Source organism: Tupaia chinensis, unplaced genomic scaffold (genome assembly GCF_000334495.1).
Source record: "Tupaia chinensis unplaced genomic scaffold, TupChi_1.0 Scaffold000250_1, whole genome shotgun sequence".
In the NCBI taxonomy this organism is placed as follows: domain Eukaryota; kingdom Metazoa; phylum Chordata; class Mammalia; order Scandentia; family Tupaiidae; genus Tupaia; species Tupaia belangeri.
The window spans coordinates 2,756,718-2,775,225 of NW_006159730.1; the positions used below are offsets into that span (position 1 = coordinate 2,756,718).

The following is an 18,508-nucleotide window of genomic DNA, read 5'->3' on the forward strand; positions in this document are numbered from 1 at the left end:
GAGAGACAGAAAGCGAGAGATCACCACCCAGGGGGGATGGCCACGCCACAATCCCTTCTCCTCCGTTCTCCTCTCGGGATCTTGGGCACGCATGCACACGCGCTCGGCGTGAGTTTAAGCCACCAGGTCCAGGACTCAAACCGCGGTTGACTACGTGGGAATCCAGTGACATAGCCATTACGCTAACTGCTAGTCCCTATTTTTTAATTTTAATTGTGGTATAATTCACATAACATAACACTTACAAACTTAAAGATTATTCATTTATTTCTTTCAAGAGAGAGGCAGAGACTCAAGCAGATATTCTTAACACAGTCTTGCCATGCCATGATCCTCATTCTAGCCTTTTACCCAGTCAGTATTACAGGCATGTAGGCATGTCCAGAATGTTCAGGTTGATGTGATATCTGAACTCAGGTCTTTCATGTGCCTCCAGCATCATAGCAGCACTCCACAACCTTACCACAGCAGGGCCCAATAACTATCTTAAATCCATAGTTCAGAAGGGTTAAGTACATCCATATTGTGTAGCCAATCTCTAGAACTCTTCTCCTTTTGGAAAACTAACTCTATATTTATTAAAACACAGTCTTCACTATCTTCTCTCCCTATCCCTGGCAACCACCATTATACTTTCTGTCTCTGTGAATTTAACTTGACTACAGGTCTCTTATATAAGTAAAGCAAACTGTATTTGTCTCCTCGTCATTGGCTTATTTCACTTAGCATAATATCCTTAAGGTTCACCATGTTATGGCATGTGTCAGAATTATATTCCTTTTAAAAAGATATAATACTCTGTTGTAAGTATATTACCAGATTTTGCTTATCTATTCTTTTATTGATGTACATTTGCATATTAAACTTTAACAGAATTTTTAGTTTTGCTCTAGGGAGTGTTTGCTGGCCAGAGAAACAGAGAGAGGAAAAAGAAGGAAAATGAGAAGTCACCCCCTTGGGGGAATGGCATGCACATGTATGTGCTAAGCATGATTTTTTAGCCACTAGGTCTAGGACTCAATCCCACAGTAGGCCATATGGGATTCAGCTCCTTAACCTCCGTGCTGTGTGCTGGCCTGGATATTAAATGTTTTAAATTAGCTTTTATATCCTTGTTGCTTAAGCAAACCTGTATTTTATTTTCTGTTATTCTTGCAGTGCACCTTATTTTTTGTTATTGTTCACATCGACTTACCACTAAAGAGTTTGAAATATTTGAATGCAGTGTTCTCATTTCCTTTTTGGACAAATAATAACCAAGATGTGCTTCTTGTTATATTTTCCTTTACCATCCTAAACGATTCCTCAGAATTGTTTTCTCATGTATTTTGTCTATTGGTGAAGACTGGAATCTTGGGTTTTCTAAAACATAGTATAAAACTTGAGTCACATTTATGTATTACAGTTTTTATCTGTTCACAGTGCAGAGCATGAGCATACTGTGAATGCTAACATTTGAAGAAGTTCATAACTTCTTATTATAAATAACCTTGAAGATTTTTTAAATTAAAAGAACTACTATAGGGATTAGTAGATTGTGTAATGGTTATGTTGCTGGACTCCCATGTAATTGATCACAATTTGAGTCCAAGATCAGCAGCCTAAAACTCAAGCTGAATGCATGCGTGTGCACACCCAAAATCCTGAGAGGAGAATGGAGAAGGGATTGCAGTGTGGCCATTCTCCCCCAAGGGAGAGGGAGATGATTTCTTGCTTTCTGTCTCTGTCTGTCCAGTGAGTGCAAGTCCCTTAAAATAAAAGGCAGGGAAAAAAAAAAAATTTTAGAGAACAGCCAGGTGTGATGGTTAAGGTGCTGGATTCCCACATGGCCAACTGTGTGCCTCAAGTCCCAGACCTGGTGACTTGGAAAATACATCAGGTATGTATATGTGTGCCCAAAATCCCAAGAGGAGAATGGAGGAGAAGGGATTGTGGTATGGCCATCTCCCCTGGTAGTGATTTCTCACTTTACCTCTCTGTCTCATTGTAGCTCTCTCTGGCAAGTGCATGCACTGTATTAAAAAAAAAAAAAAAAAAAACTAAAAAAAGAAAGAAAGAATTTTAGTTATGCTCTTAGTTGGCAAAAGTAAACATAAGATCTTTTCTTTTCTTGTTTTGATTTGATTCGATGTCTTCGTTAAAATATGCATTCATTTTCTTTCATTCATGCTGCTGATTTCAGAACATATATTTGTTTTAGCAGTATTATGTTTCTCATATTCTTAGAAACATGTTGGTGTTTTATCATACAGTTTTTCCACAAAAGACATTGTTGATTTTTGTGTGCGTGTGTGTGTTTTGTTTTTTGTTTCTTTTTTTTTTAAAGAGAGACTTTTACTATAGGGCATGTGAACTTGACAGAGAGAGAGAGAGAGAGAGACGAGAAATAATAACCCCCTGGGGGGATGACCATGCGGCAATCCCTTCTTCATTCTCCTTTTGGAATTTTGTCCACACACATGCCCTATGTGAGTTTCAAGCCGCCAGGTCTGGGACTCGAACCACAGTTGATGTTGTGGGAGTTCAGTGATAGTCAACTACATGGAAATTCAACAAATTAGCCATTATGCTACCTGCTGGCCCCACAAAAGACATGATTAATGTAGCAAAGCGATTTTGTAATTTTAGCAATATGGATACTATACTATTTCTGTTTATAAAATGTAGTCATGGGAACCAGCAGTTAGCGTAATGGCTATGTCGCTGGACTCCCACGTAGTCGACCACGGTTCGCGTCCCGGACCCGGTGGCTTAAAACTCATGCCGGGCGCGTGTGCGTGTGTGCCCAAGATCCCGAGAGGAGAATGGAGGAGAAGGGATTGCGGCGTGACCATCCCCCCTAGGGGGTGATTTCTTGCTTTCTGTCTCTATGTCTCTCTCTGTCTGGCGAGCGCACGCGCCCTACAGTGAAAATCTCTCCAAAAAAAAAAAAATAATAAAAGAAAATGTAGTCATTAGGGGTATATTTTATCACCTTTGTAGCTGTAGACATGAGATTACTTGCATTAAAATGAGAAAAGAGTTTAAATATTATTTTAGCTACAATTTAGTTTTATAAAAGAGTGTTAATATACAGTAGCCAGAGGTGAAACACAGTCCAAGGGTCCATCAATAAATGAATAGGTGAAAAAAATGGTATATATATATATATAAAATACAGTATTATTCAACTGTAAAAAGAATGGAACTCTCATGCCTGTTACCACATGGATGGACCTTGAGAAGAATATTCTGTCAAATGAAAGGAGATAGACATAAAAGGATAAATATATGATTCTCTTTATATGAGGTGCCTAGACCAAATTCTTTTATACAGAAAGTGAAGTCTAAGAATCAGGATGGCTTACTGGAAACACTCATCCTCGCCTCCTCTGGGTGGAAAGGCTAGTAATTATCTCAGCTTCTGACAGAGGAATGAGGGGAGCCTGATGAAATGTAAGCAAACAATGACAGAAACTTCTAGAAAACATAATTTCTACTTAGAAATCTAAAGAAAGATCAATCATCTAAAGCCAATGAGGCTTCTGAGGAGTGCCTTCCCTGTCTTCCTTCCAGGGAGTATTCTGAAACTCTGAACCTCAGATTCCCATGGAGAATTCCAGCACTCCCCATCCACAGAAGAATAACAAAACTGGCAGAGACCTAACACACAGAAACTTCTAGAAAACATAATTTCTACTTAGAAATCTAAAGAAAGATCAATCATCTAAAGCCAATGAGGCTTCTGAGGAGTGCCTTCCCTGTCTTCCTTCCAGGGAGTATTCTGAAACTCTGAACCTCAGATTCCCATGGAGAATTCCAGCACTCCCCATCCACAGAAGAATAACAAAACTGGCACAGACCTAACACACATTGCAGGGAGGTGCATGAGCATACAGCTTCAAAAAAAAGCATCGTACCTCTCACCCACTCCGACTCCTAGAGGCAGGAGTGCTTCACTATCTTCACACCAACCAGCAGGTAGAATTCAAGACTCCATTGTCCAGGATGAGCAGAGGATGCAAAAGAGAACACTCCTATCCCAGCAGAGACTGAAGAATTTGGTCATTATCCCCTGTTTACTAGATAGGGCAGATCTGCACACTCCTTTCTTCAGACTCAAGCCCAGGAGAATGGGCTACTTGCCCCAGCTAATACCATGGCACAGCTCTTCTGGACCTCCTTGAAATGTCTGATGCACAAGCTATGTAAGTCTTGCTCTGGCGTGAAAGACATGGCTAGCTTCCAGCCACTACTAGATCACTTTGCCAGGGAACACTTGGGACCTAGAGCTATTCTGCCTGCCCACCCCACTACTCCAAAAATTAGAAAGAAGTGAGTACTCCACCATTATGTGTGAACCTCAACACAAAGAGACAATAAATTTGAAAAGAAGGAAATATCTATTCCCCAAAGTAAAATAGTAATTCTTCACCAACAATGGATAAAATAAATCATAGAAATGTCAGAAAAATAATTCAATATATTCATCAATAAAAAGACTGAATGAGGGGCTGGCAGGTGGTGTGGTGGTTAAGGTGCTGACCACCATTCAAGCCCTGGACCTAAAGGCTTGTTTTCCTACTTTCCCTTTCTCTCTCTGGTCTAATTAAACAAATAATAATGGAGCCAGCAGGTGGCATGATGGTTAAGGGCACTGAACTCCCACATGGCCAACCAGTGTTCAAATCCTGGACTTAGTTGCTTGCTTTCTCACTTTCCCTCTCTCTGTGTGTCTGATATGACTAGAAAGTAAATAATAATAATAGTAAATGAAGTTTAGGGACCAGCAGTTGGTGTAATGGCTATGTTGGTGGGCTCCCATGTAGCCAGCTGGGGTTCAAGTCCTGGACTGGATGGCTTAAACTCATGCTGGGCACATGTGCGTGTGTGCTCAAGATCCTGAGAGGAGAATGGAGAAGTGATTGCGGTGTGGCCATCCCCCGGGGTGGGAGGTGGGGTGTTGCTTTTTGTCTCTCTTTCTGGCGAGTGCATGCACCCTATAGAAAATACCTCTCAAAAAAAAATTAAGTTTAAATAAAAACAATTCTAAAACAAACAAAAAAATCATGACAATAAGAATAAAATAAAATAATTCTTTAAAAAAGTTCAATGAAGAGAACATTCAATTCCAGGAAAGAAAAATCATTCTATGACATGAAGGAGGAACTCTCTGAAGAGATGGATACCTGAAAGAATTAAACAGAACTGCTGGAGATGGAGAATATAACACAGGAAATATAAGTATCTCTCAAAATTATTAATGGCACATTAGATGATACAGAGTAAAAATCTCTTGCCTTGAAAACAAACCCTGTGCTTGGTCCAAACAACCAAAAATAATGAAAAAAATAATCTTTAAAAATATGACAATATGCAGAAAATTTTAGATACCATTAAGTGGCCAAATAAATGCATAATGGGTATTCCAGAAGGTAAAGAGATAGATAAAGGCATAGACAACCTCTTTTATAAAATACTGTCTGAAAACTTTTTCAAATCTAGAGACATGCAGACATCCAGATCCAAAGAACACCAGATAGATTCTATGCAAGAAGATTCTCCCCAAGGTACATCAAAGCCAAATTGGCAAAAGTCAAAGACAGCATTGTAAAAATGACAAGAGAGAAGCATCAATTTGCTCATAAAAAATACCCCATCAGACTACCTTCAGACCTCTCAAAAGAAATAGTGCAGGCACGGAAGGAATGGGAAGATATGTGAAATCCTGAGAGAATAAAATTTTCAGTCAAGCACACTATTTCTGGCAAGATTAATCTTTTAAAGGGAAGGAGAGACACATTCCCAGATAAACAAAAACTGAAAGAATTCACCAAAACTAGACCTGCTTAAGAAATAGTTGGGGGAATGGGGACATCAGGTGGTATGGTGGTTAAGGCACTCTTCTCCCACATAGGCAACCGCAGTTTGATCCTGGACCTGGCAGCTTGCTTTTTCTCTCTCCCTCTCTCTCTGTCTCTGTGTGTCTCTGGTTAAATTGAAGATGAATAATAAAATAAAAATTCTTTAAAAAAAGAAATAGGGGAATACTATGTCAAGAAGACAAAAGGGAGATAAATAGAAATAAGAATACACAAAAAACAGGGATACATTTACACATATTGATAACATTGAATGTTAGTGGATTAAATTTCCCAATTAAAAGACACAGATTGGCTGAAGGGATATGGGGGGAAAAGGCAAGAACAGCATGGAATCTAAACAGTTTGCTCTTGAATGACTTCAAAATTATGGAAGAAATTAAGAGCGAAACTCAAAAATTTCTGGAAAACAGTGATAACAAACACACAAGTCTCCATAATCTTTGGAACACAGCAAAAGCAGTCCTAAGTGATAAGTTTATGGCTATTAGTATACACAAGGAAAATACAGAAAAAGCAAATAAATAACCTAATGATGTTTCTGAAGGAATCAGAAAAGCAACAAAAAGAAAAAAAGTACTAGAAGAATAGAAATAATAGAGATTAGAGCAGAAATAAATGAAATTGGTAATAAAAGACAGTACAAAAAAATCAATGAAACAGAAAGCAGTTTTTTTGAGACCATGAATAAAATTGACAAGCCACTTGTTAGACTAACCAAGAAAAACAGAAAGCAACCAGATAAATAAAATCAGTAAAGAAGCAGGCACTATTACAACATATATTATAGAAATAACAAAAAATAATGAGAATAATATCAAAGATATTTTAACAGGATCAGCAGATGGCATAACGATTACATTGCTGGACTCCCACATAGTCGACTGTGGTTTGAGTCCCAGACCCAGCAGCTTAAAACTCACACTAGTCCCATCTGTGTGCATGCCCAAGATCCTGAAAGGTGATTAGAGAAGGGATTGTGGCATGGCCATCGCCCTGAGGGGTGATTTCCCACTTTCTGTCTCTCCGGCAAGCACATGGAAAAATCTCTATAGCAAAAATCACTCTCAAAAAAACAAACAAAAAAAAAAAACCCTATCGTAAAAAATAAATCACCCTGTAACAAAAATCTCTAAAAAAAAAAAAAAAAAGACTGGCTAATTTGTTGCTGATAATTATCAAGAGATAATGGCCTTTTGAAGGTTCACAATAATAATAATATGACTGACCAGAGAAACTGAATGTGTGGTATGCAAAACATGCTATTATTAAAAGATTTTAAGTAAAATATTTTAAAAGATAATGTGATTAAACCCATTTTCAAAGAACTCAGTGACATTAGTTGATAATCCCAAGATCTAGTACATATATAACACGCCAAGTAAATCAAGTAAAGAGATTCAGTAAATCCAGCCTAGACATATATGCTTTTATAAAACTCTGTAAGTGTAAAGTACTTCCTTCTTTGAGAGCCACTGTCATAGAAGATATGAATATCAGCAGTGAAGTTAAATAACCATTAGCATAGATGTGAACTAGACTGGTCATACCTTGTTGCCTTTCTTTTTAAGGATGAATATTATCAGGGCCAGCAGATGGTGAGATGGTTGAGATGCAACCCAACCCACATGGTCAGTTGCAGTTCAAGTACCAGACCTGGCAGCTTGCTCTCTTTCTTTCTCTAGTGCACACACACAAGTGCCCTAAAGCAAATTAAAACTAATAACAATAATTAATAAAATTAAATAATTCTTTAAAAAGGAATATTGTTAATTTTATTATCTTCTAAGCTATTTTTTATAATTTTCTCTCTATTTTTATATCTTCAGTTTAAAGTGAAATATACATAGAATAGAAGATGCTATTTACTTTGTGCAGTCTTGAAGAAAAGCATTGCTACTTATGTTTTTAGCATCATTTTATTTATGTCATTTGATCAGGCTCATCTCCAACAGCCATCAGAGTATTCAAAGTCTTTTTTTTCTTTTCTTAAATTATGCCTCTGGGCTAGAGGAGGGTAATAGAGCCAGTCTCTTTTCTTCCATTTTTTCCTTCCTTTCTGGATTTTGGACACACATGCACATGTGTCTAATATGTTTTTCAAGTCGCTGGGTCCAGGACTCAAACGGTGCAGTGGGACATATGGAGTCTTATCTGCCTTAACTACCATGTCACTGGCTGTCCCCCCAAATCATAGGTGCTCAAATGTGTTTCTACTGCTTGGGCATTTGTTAAGGGCAAATTCTTGTTCAAAGTTGGAAGTCAAAGGATGTCCAGACACGTTTGTTTTCTTCCTCCCTTCCTCCCTTCCTTCCTTCTTTAGCAATAGGGCATGTGCACTAGTCAGAGAAACAGCAAGAACTCACCCTCCAGGGGAGATGGTCATGCTGCAGTCCCTTCTCCATTCTCCTATCAGGATTTTGGGTACACATGTAGACTTGCCCAGTGTGAGTTTAAGCCAGTGGGTCTGGGACTTGAACCATGGTCGGCTCTGCGAGAGTCCAGTGACATACCCATTACACCACCTGCTGGTCCCCATTTTCTTTCTTGGTTTCTGTTGTTGCTGTTTTGTTTTTTTGTTATAGGGCTTGCAAACTTACTGGAGAGAGACAGGGACAGGGGAGAGGGGAGTGAGAAATCACCCGCCTGGGGAGGATGGCCACACTACAATTCGTTTTCCTCCATTCTCCTCTTGGGATTTTAGGCATGCATGCACATGCACCCGGTCTGATTTTCAGGCTGCCAGGTCTGGAATTCAAACTGCATAGTCAGGTATATGGGATCTAGCCACCTTAACCCCACACCATCTTCTGTCTCCCCAATTCATTTTCTATCACAGAATCCATGAATGAGAGTACGTTATTAAGAGAAAATGCAGCAGCATGTCTGATGCGCTGAAACATGATATAAATCTTGGATTCTAATTTTTTATATTTTGTTTTTATTGCAGATTCTGAAGAATATTTCTGTGTAAAAAGAATTTTCTCAGGTGGAGATCAAAGCTTTTCACATTATGCTAGTCCCCAGGTAATAATACAGAAATAAAAGTAATTACTCAGGTCAGATAATTTTGGGCAATTCTTAAAACCTGTATTAATATTCTTTGTATGTTGCAAAGTAATTACTTTAAATTTTTTCCCTCAAGGTTATAGAATAAATTTTTTCCTGATCTGTATGATAAGTTTTTGTTTCAGGTTTTTAGTGAAATTGATTTTTTTTTTTTTTAAAGCATAGTAGAGGTTCTTGGTTTTCAATTTTTGTAATATCTCTAACTTCTGACCAGTTTTTTTATTTTAAAATTTAGAACTGTGGGCCACCAGATGACTTTAGATGTCCTGATCCTACAAAGCAGATCTGGACAGTGAATGAAACTCTAATTCAAAAATGGTTGAGCTACCCCTCTGGAAGGTTTCCTGTGGAGATAGCCAAGTAAGAATAAGATTGTATCTATACAAAGACAAATACAACCTCATAACCTTATGATAAAGCAACCTTTACTCTAGGGATATCTGTTTAAATATGTATATATCATCGAATATCACTCATCAAACAGTTTATATATAAAAGTTTTACTGTCAAGAATTTTCATAAAATTAGTATTTTAAAAGATAGCTATTTAAATTTGCATAAATTGCATTTTTTTCATACACATAAAGATATGTTAAATAATAATATAAAATATTAAATAGGACCAGCTCTGTGGCCTGGTGGTTAAGAAAGATGGTTCACACATGACTGACCATGTGGTTTAAATATTGGCCCTAGGGACCAGCAGTTGGCGTAGTGGCTGTGTCGCTGGACTCCCACTTAGCCAACTGCGATTTGAGTCCTGGACTTGGTGGCTTAAACTCACACCAGGTGCCTGTGCATGTGTGCCCAAGATCCCGAGAGGAGAATGGAGGAGAAGGGATTGCGGCATAGCCATTCCCCCAGGGGGTGATTTCTCGCTTTCTGTCTCTCTGTCTCTTTTTCTGGTGAGTGCATGCACCCTATGGCAAAAACCTCTCCAAAAAAAGAAAGAAAGAAAAATAAATACCAGCCTCATTGGCTTGAAAAACATGCCATATGTGTGTGCGCGCCTTCCAAATCCCAACAAGATGGAAGAGAAGGGATTGTGATGTGACCATGCCCCAGTTGGAGGAGGGTACTTTCTCGTTCTCCCCCTCTTCCTGTTTTTCTTTCTCTCTGGAAAGTACTTGCATCCTCTGGCAAATTAAAATTATGTGTATAGAGACCAGCAGACAGTGTAATGGTTATGTCACTGGACTCCCATGTAGTCAATTGCAGTTCAAGTCCTGGACCCAGTGGCTTATAACTCATCCAGGCATATGTGCATACATGCCCAGGATACCAAGAGGAGAATGGAGAAGGGATTATGGTGTGGCCATCCCCCTTGGAGGGGGGGAGTGATTTCTCACTTTTTGTCTTTCTGGTGAGCGCACATGCCCGATAGCAAACATCTCTTTTTTTATTTTTAAAATATTATTTACTTATTGTTATTATTTTAATTCACCAGAGACAGAGAAAGACAGAGAGAAAGAGTGAGAAGGCAAGCCACCAGGTCTGGGAGTCCAGGCCTGTGGGAGTCCAGGCCTTAACCACTCTAACACCTGCTAGCCCCAAATCTCTCTCTTTAAAAACAAAATTATATATTACATAGGGGCTTGATGGTGGGGCAGAAATATACTGTACATTCTCCAATGTTTAAGCACCTGGGAAAGGTCCAGGTTCCTATCCAGAGACCTTCCTGGGGCCTGGCACACATGTGCTTATGATCCAGAGCTGGCTAAACCTGGGGTGGATTGTGACACTGGATCTCTATTGGGATGCTTTGTGGTGTGTGTTTGTGTGCTCTCTTTCTCTCTCATGGAGAATAAACTTTAAAAAAAAATAATGTTCCTACAGCTGTTGTTAGTTTATTTTTTAAAGTTTTTAGGTATGTGCATTTACTGGCCAAAGAGACACAGAGCGAGGGAAAGTGAGAAATCACCCCTGAAGGGGATGGCCACTTATAGCCCCTTCGCCTTCTTTTTCCCCTTGGGATTTTGGGCACACATGCACATGCACCTGGCATGTTTTCCAAGCCACCAGTTCTGGGACTCAAACCGTACTCAACCATGAGGGAGTCTAGCAACTTAACCACTACCCCACCTGCTGGTGCCCCTCAGGCTTCTTAATGATGACTAAACTTTTACACTCCTTGCAAGACTTGTGTATTACAATACTTCTTTCTTGATATCTTCCTTATAGATGAAGTTGTTTAGTTTGTAAGTTTTTTTCCTCTTTCAGTTGCCAGAAGGTGCATGTAGAGAATGCAGGTACCTCCCTGTGTGGCGTGGTCATTCTGCAGTTCCTTTTTTCTTCATTTGTCTACCCCATCAAGATTTTGGGCACACATGCACATGTACCAGCGTGTTTGTCAAAACTTCAGGGTTGTGATTCAAACCACAGTTGACTTTGTGTGATCCAGTGCCCTCTAAACAGCACTTAATTGTTGCACTATGAGATCAGCCCTAGTACTTAACATTTTGTTTGTTGGTTTGTTTTTTGTTGGTCTGGTATTCAGGATGCGGGTTTATATGTAAAAAGCTGTTCCGTTATTCTAGATTATTTTCCCAAACTAAAATATTTCTGAAAATTCCAAAGAGAAGGCTTCACAAAATAACATTCTAAATCAGATTTACCACCATATGGGATTTTAAAGATGGATTTCTAAATAACTTATATTCATTTGATAAATTAGAGATGAAAAGTAGTACTTGAGAAAGTCTAGGAGAAAAAGTGATTAATACATTTATCACATATTTAGTCAATCTTAGTCATTTAAGTAATTTGATTTGGTAATTAGATGTTTATAGGAGTATCCTGTAGCAATTAATATTAGATAAATAGTTAATTTTCTCTTTTGTAATTTTGATTTTTAAATTTCTTTTTAGTGAAATAGATGGAACATTTTCTTCTTCTGGTTGCCTAAATGGAAGCTTTTTAGCTGTTAGGTAAATGGCAATTCCTTACTAAGCTACAAATTTCCAAATTTATTATACTAAATAAGAAGTGAAATGAATTTTAAATGTTATTTTTTACTCTCTTTTGTGTGTGTGTGTTCTTTTTTTTTTTTTTTAGTAATGATGATCACTATAGAACAGGTACCAGGTTTTCAGGGGTTGATATGAATGCTGCTAGGCTTTTGTTCCACAAACTTATTCAACCTGATCATCCTCAGATATCTCAGCAGGTTTGTTTTTTAAAGTATCTTACACTTATTTAGCTGTTGGGTTTTTTGTTCCATGTTATTTTATGTTTATAAGCCTAATTTTTAGTTTCATAGACTCTTCATTATGATGTACTTTGTATAATTTTATTAAATACACTAATATAAGAATTAAAATAAGATTTTATTTTAAAGCATTTGTAATTTAGCTGTCAAAGTTCTGTAAATTTTTTCAGATATTTGTAGCAGACCCTGAATTTAATGTTGTCATGTTGATTAAGTCTCTGTATAGCTATGCATGCAGAAAATTTAAATTAAGACTTGCTCACAAAATTTAAAAATTTTCTTAGCATTGCTTAGGTATTAATTTTTATTATGCTCCAAAGTATATTAATTCTAAGATAATTATCTTCCTTTTTTTCATTATTTCCTGTTTTGCTCTATAGTGCAAGATTTTCTTTTTTCTTCCCTTTCTTTTTTTATTTATTTATTTTTCTTTCCCTTGAAAGTGCATTCATTTTAAATGAAGTAGATTTCACTTTTTGTCAAAATATAGGTGGCAGCTAGTTTGGAAAAGAATCTTATTCCTAAACTGACTAGCTCCTTACCTGATGTTGAAGCATTGAGGTTTTATCTTACTCTACCAGAATGTCCCCTGATGAGTGATTCCAACAATTTCACAACAATAGCAATTCCCTTTGGTACAGCTCTTGTGAACTTAGAAAAGGCACCACTAAAAGTACTCGGTAAGAATTTAAATATTTTTTTTTCTTTTGAAACCTTTCTCTTTAAATGAAAATGTTCATAACTTTTTACTTTTCTGCTATTTGAGATAGTGCTATTTTGCTTACTTGACATTATCTTTGAGAACAACAAACCTGTTTTTCTTTTTTTTTTGTATTTTTCTGTTCATCTGATTTCTAGTTGTTAGAGTTGTTGAAGGCAGGGCATGGTGGCATGGTGGTTAAGGGCTCTGGACTCGCATGGTCCCAGATCTGGCGGGTTGTTTTCTCACTTTCCCCTGCCCCTCTCTTTCTCTTTCACTCACTTACTCACTCTGTCTCCCTCTGGTCAAATGAAAATAAATAAATAAATAAATAAATAAAATAATTCTTAATTAAAAAAAAGAGTTATTGAAGGTAAAGTATAGAATATTAGTCAAATATAACAGGAGACAGTATCAGGAATGATAAAAACTGTTACCCATAATTCTCTCCCTCATTGACGTCAGAGTGATGGAATAAATAAAACTGAATAAACGAATGTAGGTTTTAAATTCTTTTTTTTTAGAGGTATTTTATTTTAACTTTTATTTATTATTATCATTATTATTCTCCAGTTTGATCAGAGAGAGACAGAGAGAGAGAGGAAGCAAGAAAGCAAGCCACCAGGTCCAACACTTGAACCGTGGTCGGCCATGTGGGAGTCCAGTGCCCTTAACCACCATGCCACTTGCTGGCCCTGAGGTTTTAAATTCTTAAACTCTGATGTCAAGCCTTTGCCTTTTGCTTCCTTTACTTGCTAATTCCCTGATGCTTAATTTCTAATTCTCTACTTGTATATGATTTTTTACCACTCATCTGATCTTGCAGTTTTACAGTTTGCTTGCTACATTTAACACAGTGCTTTGCTTTCTAATGGCATTTGTTAGATATGTGAAGCTGAAATATATAGACATTAATGTATTAAAATCAGTTCAAGCTTAAGGCTGGAGTAAGTAGAGGAAGCAACAAGCAAGAAATAGCATACTGGCATCTGAGGGAATTAGCCAGTAAATAGAAAAGTGAAGCAGGGGGAACCAGCAGTTAGCGTAATGGCTATGTCGCTGGACTCCCACGTAGTCGACCGCGGTTCACGTCCCGGACCCGGTGGCTTAAAACTCACGCCGGGCGCGTGTGCGTGCGTGCCCAAGAACCCGAGAGGAGAATGGAGGAGAAGGGATTGCGGCGTGACCATCCCCCCGGGGGGTGATTTCTCGCTTTCTGTCTCTATGTCTCTCTCTGTCTGGCGAGCGCACGTGCCCTACAGTGAAAATCTCTCTCAAAAAAAAAAAAAAAAAAAAGTGAAGCAGGGACTCAGAATATTGCTCCTCTGTTGTCAGAAGTTTTTGTATTCTTTCTACTTGCTTTATTCTTTCTTTATAAGATTGTAATATTTATAATTAGTAACTACAAATAGCAAATGTGAGGAAGGACAGACATGTTATACTTTTCATTGTTCAGCTTCTGTATTTGCATCTGGAGAACTTTGCATTTAGAAGGTATAGCTTCACAATATTTTAACCTTATATTGAGAGATAAAATTCAGAAAGATCCTTAAGTAATATAGCAATATAGTTTTTTAAAAGAATTATTTATTTAATTTATTATTTTTTAATTTATCAGAGAAAAAGAAAGAGAAAGTGAGAAAGTAAGCCACCAATCTGTGACTTGAACTGTGGTCAGCCATGTGTGAGTCCAGCACCTTAACCACCATGCCACCTGCTGGCCCCAGCAATATAATTTTAAAGTATGTTTTGTTTAAAACTTAAAATTCTAGGAACCAGCAGTTAGCGTAATGACTGTGTCACTGGACTCCCATCTAGTTGACTGCGTTTGGAGTCCTGGACCCAGTGGCTTAAACTCATGCCAGGCGCGTGTGCGTGCAGGCCCAAGATTCCAAGAGGAGAAGGGATCGCAGTGTAGCCATCCCCCCGCCCCCCTGGGGGGTGATTTCTTGCTTTCTATCTCTCTGTTTCTCTCTGTTTTTCTGGTGAGCATACACACCCTATATAGCAAAAACCTCTCAAAAAACTCTCAAAAAAAAAAAAAAAAGAACTTAAAATTCTAATTTTCAAAATACTTTTTAATAACTGGTTTTAATATTAGGTATAGTGGTACTTTTTAATATGATTTAGCAAACCCAAAAATGTAAATTTAATAGACCTTTTATACCTTATTTTTGCTTTCCAGAGCTCTTAGGGCAGTGTTCCATAACTTGTTTGGTGGGGCAGGGGGTGGTCTATCAATTCAGAAATGTTATATAAAGTAATTGTATTATGTGTATCTTTATGGAATTTCCAAAGACTTAATAACCCTGCTTTAGAAAAGTCAGTATGAGTTTGAATATTGTCAATTTTTAATTCATTTTATTTGCATGTTCATCCTTTAATAACAGAAAACTGGTGGTCAGTACTAGAACCTCCACTATTCCTCAAGATAGTAGAACTTTTTAAGGAAGTTGTGGTACATCTTTTGAAACTCTACAAGATCAAAAAACCCCCTTCTGAAAGAAGAGTATTCAACAGTTTTCTTCATACTGCATTAAAGGTTTTAGAAATATTACATAGGGTATGTCCAATAGTTCCTTTATTTTCTTCTTTCCCCATTCCTACTAACATATTGATGGTTTTATTTAACAGTAATATAGTACAGATTTAGATTGGCATATAAAATTTATATGATAGAAATCTGGGATAATTATACTTAAAAAGAAGTAATATATCTACATTTTTGCGCTTTGATCATATTTGACTTTTTTAGACATTTATTTATACCTGTTTGTATTTGGACAGAACAATAGCATACTAATGAATTATTGGTCTATTGGAAAAGTCATGACGCATTTTTGCATAGAAAAGGTATGTCATGACTTTGCCAACCCAATAGAACACTCCTTCTATTTTCTAGTGAAGAACACAACTTGTTAGTTTAAATGGTTTTTGTTATTTATAGGTGGTTATCCTATTTAAGAAACAGGTCCTAGCTGTGATTATAAACTTTTGAACTGATGTCCATTTCCTGTTTGGTACTAATAACTGCAATCAAAGTAGAATGTTTCATTTGAAACAACTAATTTGAAATTGGAACATACATGATTCATTAATTTGCCTATTGTTCTTTCCTGTCCTTCTTCTCAGTGTAAGAAATAGTATCCTTTACCTTTGTAGCAGTTCAAAGTTATATGAAGACATAGAGTCTCAACTGTTTCATTAAAGATGGATTTGAGTCACCCCTGACAGTTGGTAGGTATATCTCTGTTATGCCATTTGGTATTCTCGAGTTGCTATTTAGATGAGACATGACCTATGGGAGAAGCATATGTTTCTACCTAAAGAGAGATTAAAAACCCCTCGTGAACTTTTAATCTTTAGTGTCCCCTCCATAACAGCTTCTTTGCATTTTCAGACCCCTTCACCTAGTACTAAGAGAGATAGGAGATAGTCCTGTTCTGTGTAAGAAAGAACCTTATGGACAAGTTATTTTCCTTTTTTTTTTTTTAATGGAGTTCCTTCTGAATTACATAAATTCCTGAATTTACTTTTTTTTTTGTCTTTAATATGCCCAACATTCTTAGAAAAGCAACTCAGTTCTGTTCTCATTATAATTGAAGAAATGATAGCCATTTGTTTCTTTGGGAAACAAGTCATCCTTATGTTTGCCTTTCCCTAGAACAAGGCTTTCTTGCAGCATAACAGGATCTGAGTCTGCAGTAAACTATTAGTAAGAGGATCTTCCAACTTAAAGGAATGGGTCTCTACCTTTTTATGTAGCTTTTGCTTAGTATTCAAGAAATTAGGATCAAGAGTCCTCCCTTTGGTCTCTTTCCTACCATTTTCAGGAAACTATCCTTTCTCTGCTGAACTGTTTCCAAATAATTACTCACTGTCTGACTTCTTTATGTGCTGATTTTTAATTCTGTCTTTAAAAACATACCTTTTTTCCTTAGCTGTGTCTTACCACTAGAAAAAGGTAGGAGAGTAGAAGGAGAGGAAAGTGGACATTTTTTCTTTTATAACTAAAGGGAGGATTTGACCCTAGCTCAGGACCCTCAATCTCTACTGAGGAAGAACAGTATAAGGTTCCCTGTTTCGAGACTTTTTTGATGGAGCCATGCTAGATACTAGTACTAACTTCTTATTAGTTGAAAGGAAAGGCAAAACAGTCTGACATTTATTGCTTGCTAACAACAGACAGGATTGAAACCCCTCTTTATATGTCATTTATGTGAATACTTTATGTGAATTGCTCATTTAACTTCTTGCACCTTGTATAGTTGGTATTTTACCCCTTTTTATAGACTGCAGAAATGAATTGCAATGTCAGAGGTCATAAACCAGTAAGTAACAGAATTGAAACACAAATTTAAATCTACTTCCAGAGTCCCTGTTGCAGACATAGTAATGTTTAAAAGAGGGTTTATTTTTTATTTTAATCCCTGAGATCTAAAATAGTCTAGATCACAGATAATATATTGTATTATATTATGGGCTCTGGAATAGAAGTCAAAAGACCATGGTTCTAATATCATCTGTGCTGATTCCTACCAATGTGGTTTTGAACAGGTCTTTCTTTTTATCCTAAATACAAATGAAGAATTATTTATAAAATTAAAGTTATCTGTAAAGTAAGGATTAAAACATCAGTCTTGGTAGTTTGCCAACATTGTTTTTTAAGAATTATTTTCTTTAATTTCATTTGTTATTATTTTTTAAAATTTGGGCTAGGGTTAGAGAGAGAGAGAAAGGGGAAAGTAAGAAAGCAAGCCACCAGATCTGGGACTTGAACCACTGTCGGCCCTGTGGGAGTCCAGTGCCTTAACCACCGTGTTACTTGCTGGCCTCCAAAATGGTTTAAATTAGATGATATATGTAACTAATTATACATTCATAAGGCAGTGATTTAATTACTATCACTACCATCACTTCATTGGAAAACCTTTACTTTTGACTTTATTGGGTTATAAGTAAACTGCTCTTGTTTGAAGTTGTTACATATTCAAAAGCGGTATGATACTGGTATGACTTTCTTTTTTTTTTTTTTTTTTTTTTAACTTACATTTTAAGAACAAATTTTTTTTTTATTTTATTATCATCATAATCTTCTTTCTATTACACTAGATTACATATAACTTTACATTGACTTCCATTGCTTTTTCAAAAGGGAATGCCATGCATGTCAGTCAATACAGAGATATCAATCTCCCCGCTTTATCATTCAATATCTTTTCCATGCTTTTCCCAATAATTATTATTATAATTTTTTTAAACAATCAATCACTATTTCTCATTTTGCTTATTAAAAAGACTTCACCCATCATGAAATACTTCCCAGACCGGTTCAGTTGAGAATACTATACATGTCATCATCAACAGGTAATAAACCATATCTATTTCTCATTAACATCCTGCCTCTCTATTGTTCACTGCTGTCTTTATCCTCTTCTCTCTCCTTTTTTTTTTTTATACTTTGTTTTTTATTATAATTTTTTTTTCTCATCACAACACACATATGAATTTTCCATCCAAAATACACTGTGCATTGGCTCAATCAAGCACATCAACATATATATTCTCAGCAAATGATGTCCCAATTTTTGTGTCCTGCATACCTTGCCTTTTGTTTTGCCATCCTAGATTCCCCATCCCCACCCTCTGCCATGTCCCATCTTCCTCCTC

General features: G+C 36.9%; 1 protein-coding gene across 6 annotated transcripts in view; it reads left to right on the plus strand.

The window, feature by feature from the left end:
* Window positions 1-18,508, plus strand: part of HERC4 (HECT and RLD domain containing E3 ubiquitin protein ligase 4) — a 118,839-nt gene that overhangs the window by 49,022 nt on the left and 51,309 nt on the right. For all 6 annotated transcript variants that reach the window (XM_006148948.2, XM_006148950.2, XM_006148951.2 and 3 more), the window contains 6 exons: window positions 8,812-8,888; window positions 9,166-9,290; window positions 11,798-11,857; window positions 11,985-12,096; window positions 12,629-12,818; window positions 15,229-15,401. In XM_006148948.2, coding sequence (XP_006149010.1) covers window positions 8,812-8,888; window positions 9,166-9,290; window positions 11,798-11,857; window positions 11,985-12,096; window positions 12,629-12,818; window positions 15,229-15,401 — 737 coding nt within the window. The remainder of the gene's footprint in view (window positions 1-8,811; window positions 8,889-9,165; window positions 9,291-11,797; window positions 11,858-11,984; window positions 12,097-12,628; window positions 12,819-15,228; window positions 15,402-18,508) is intronic.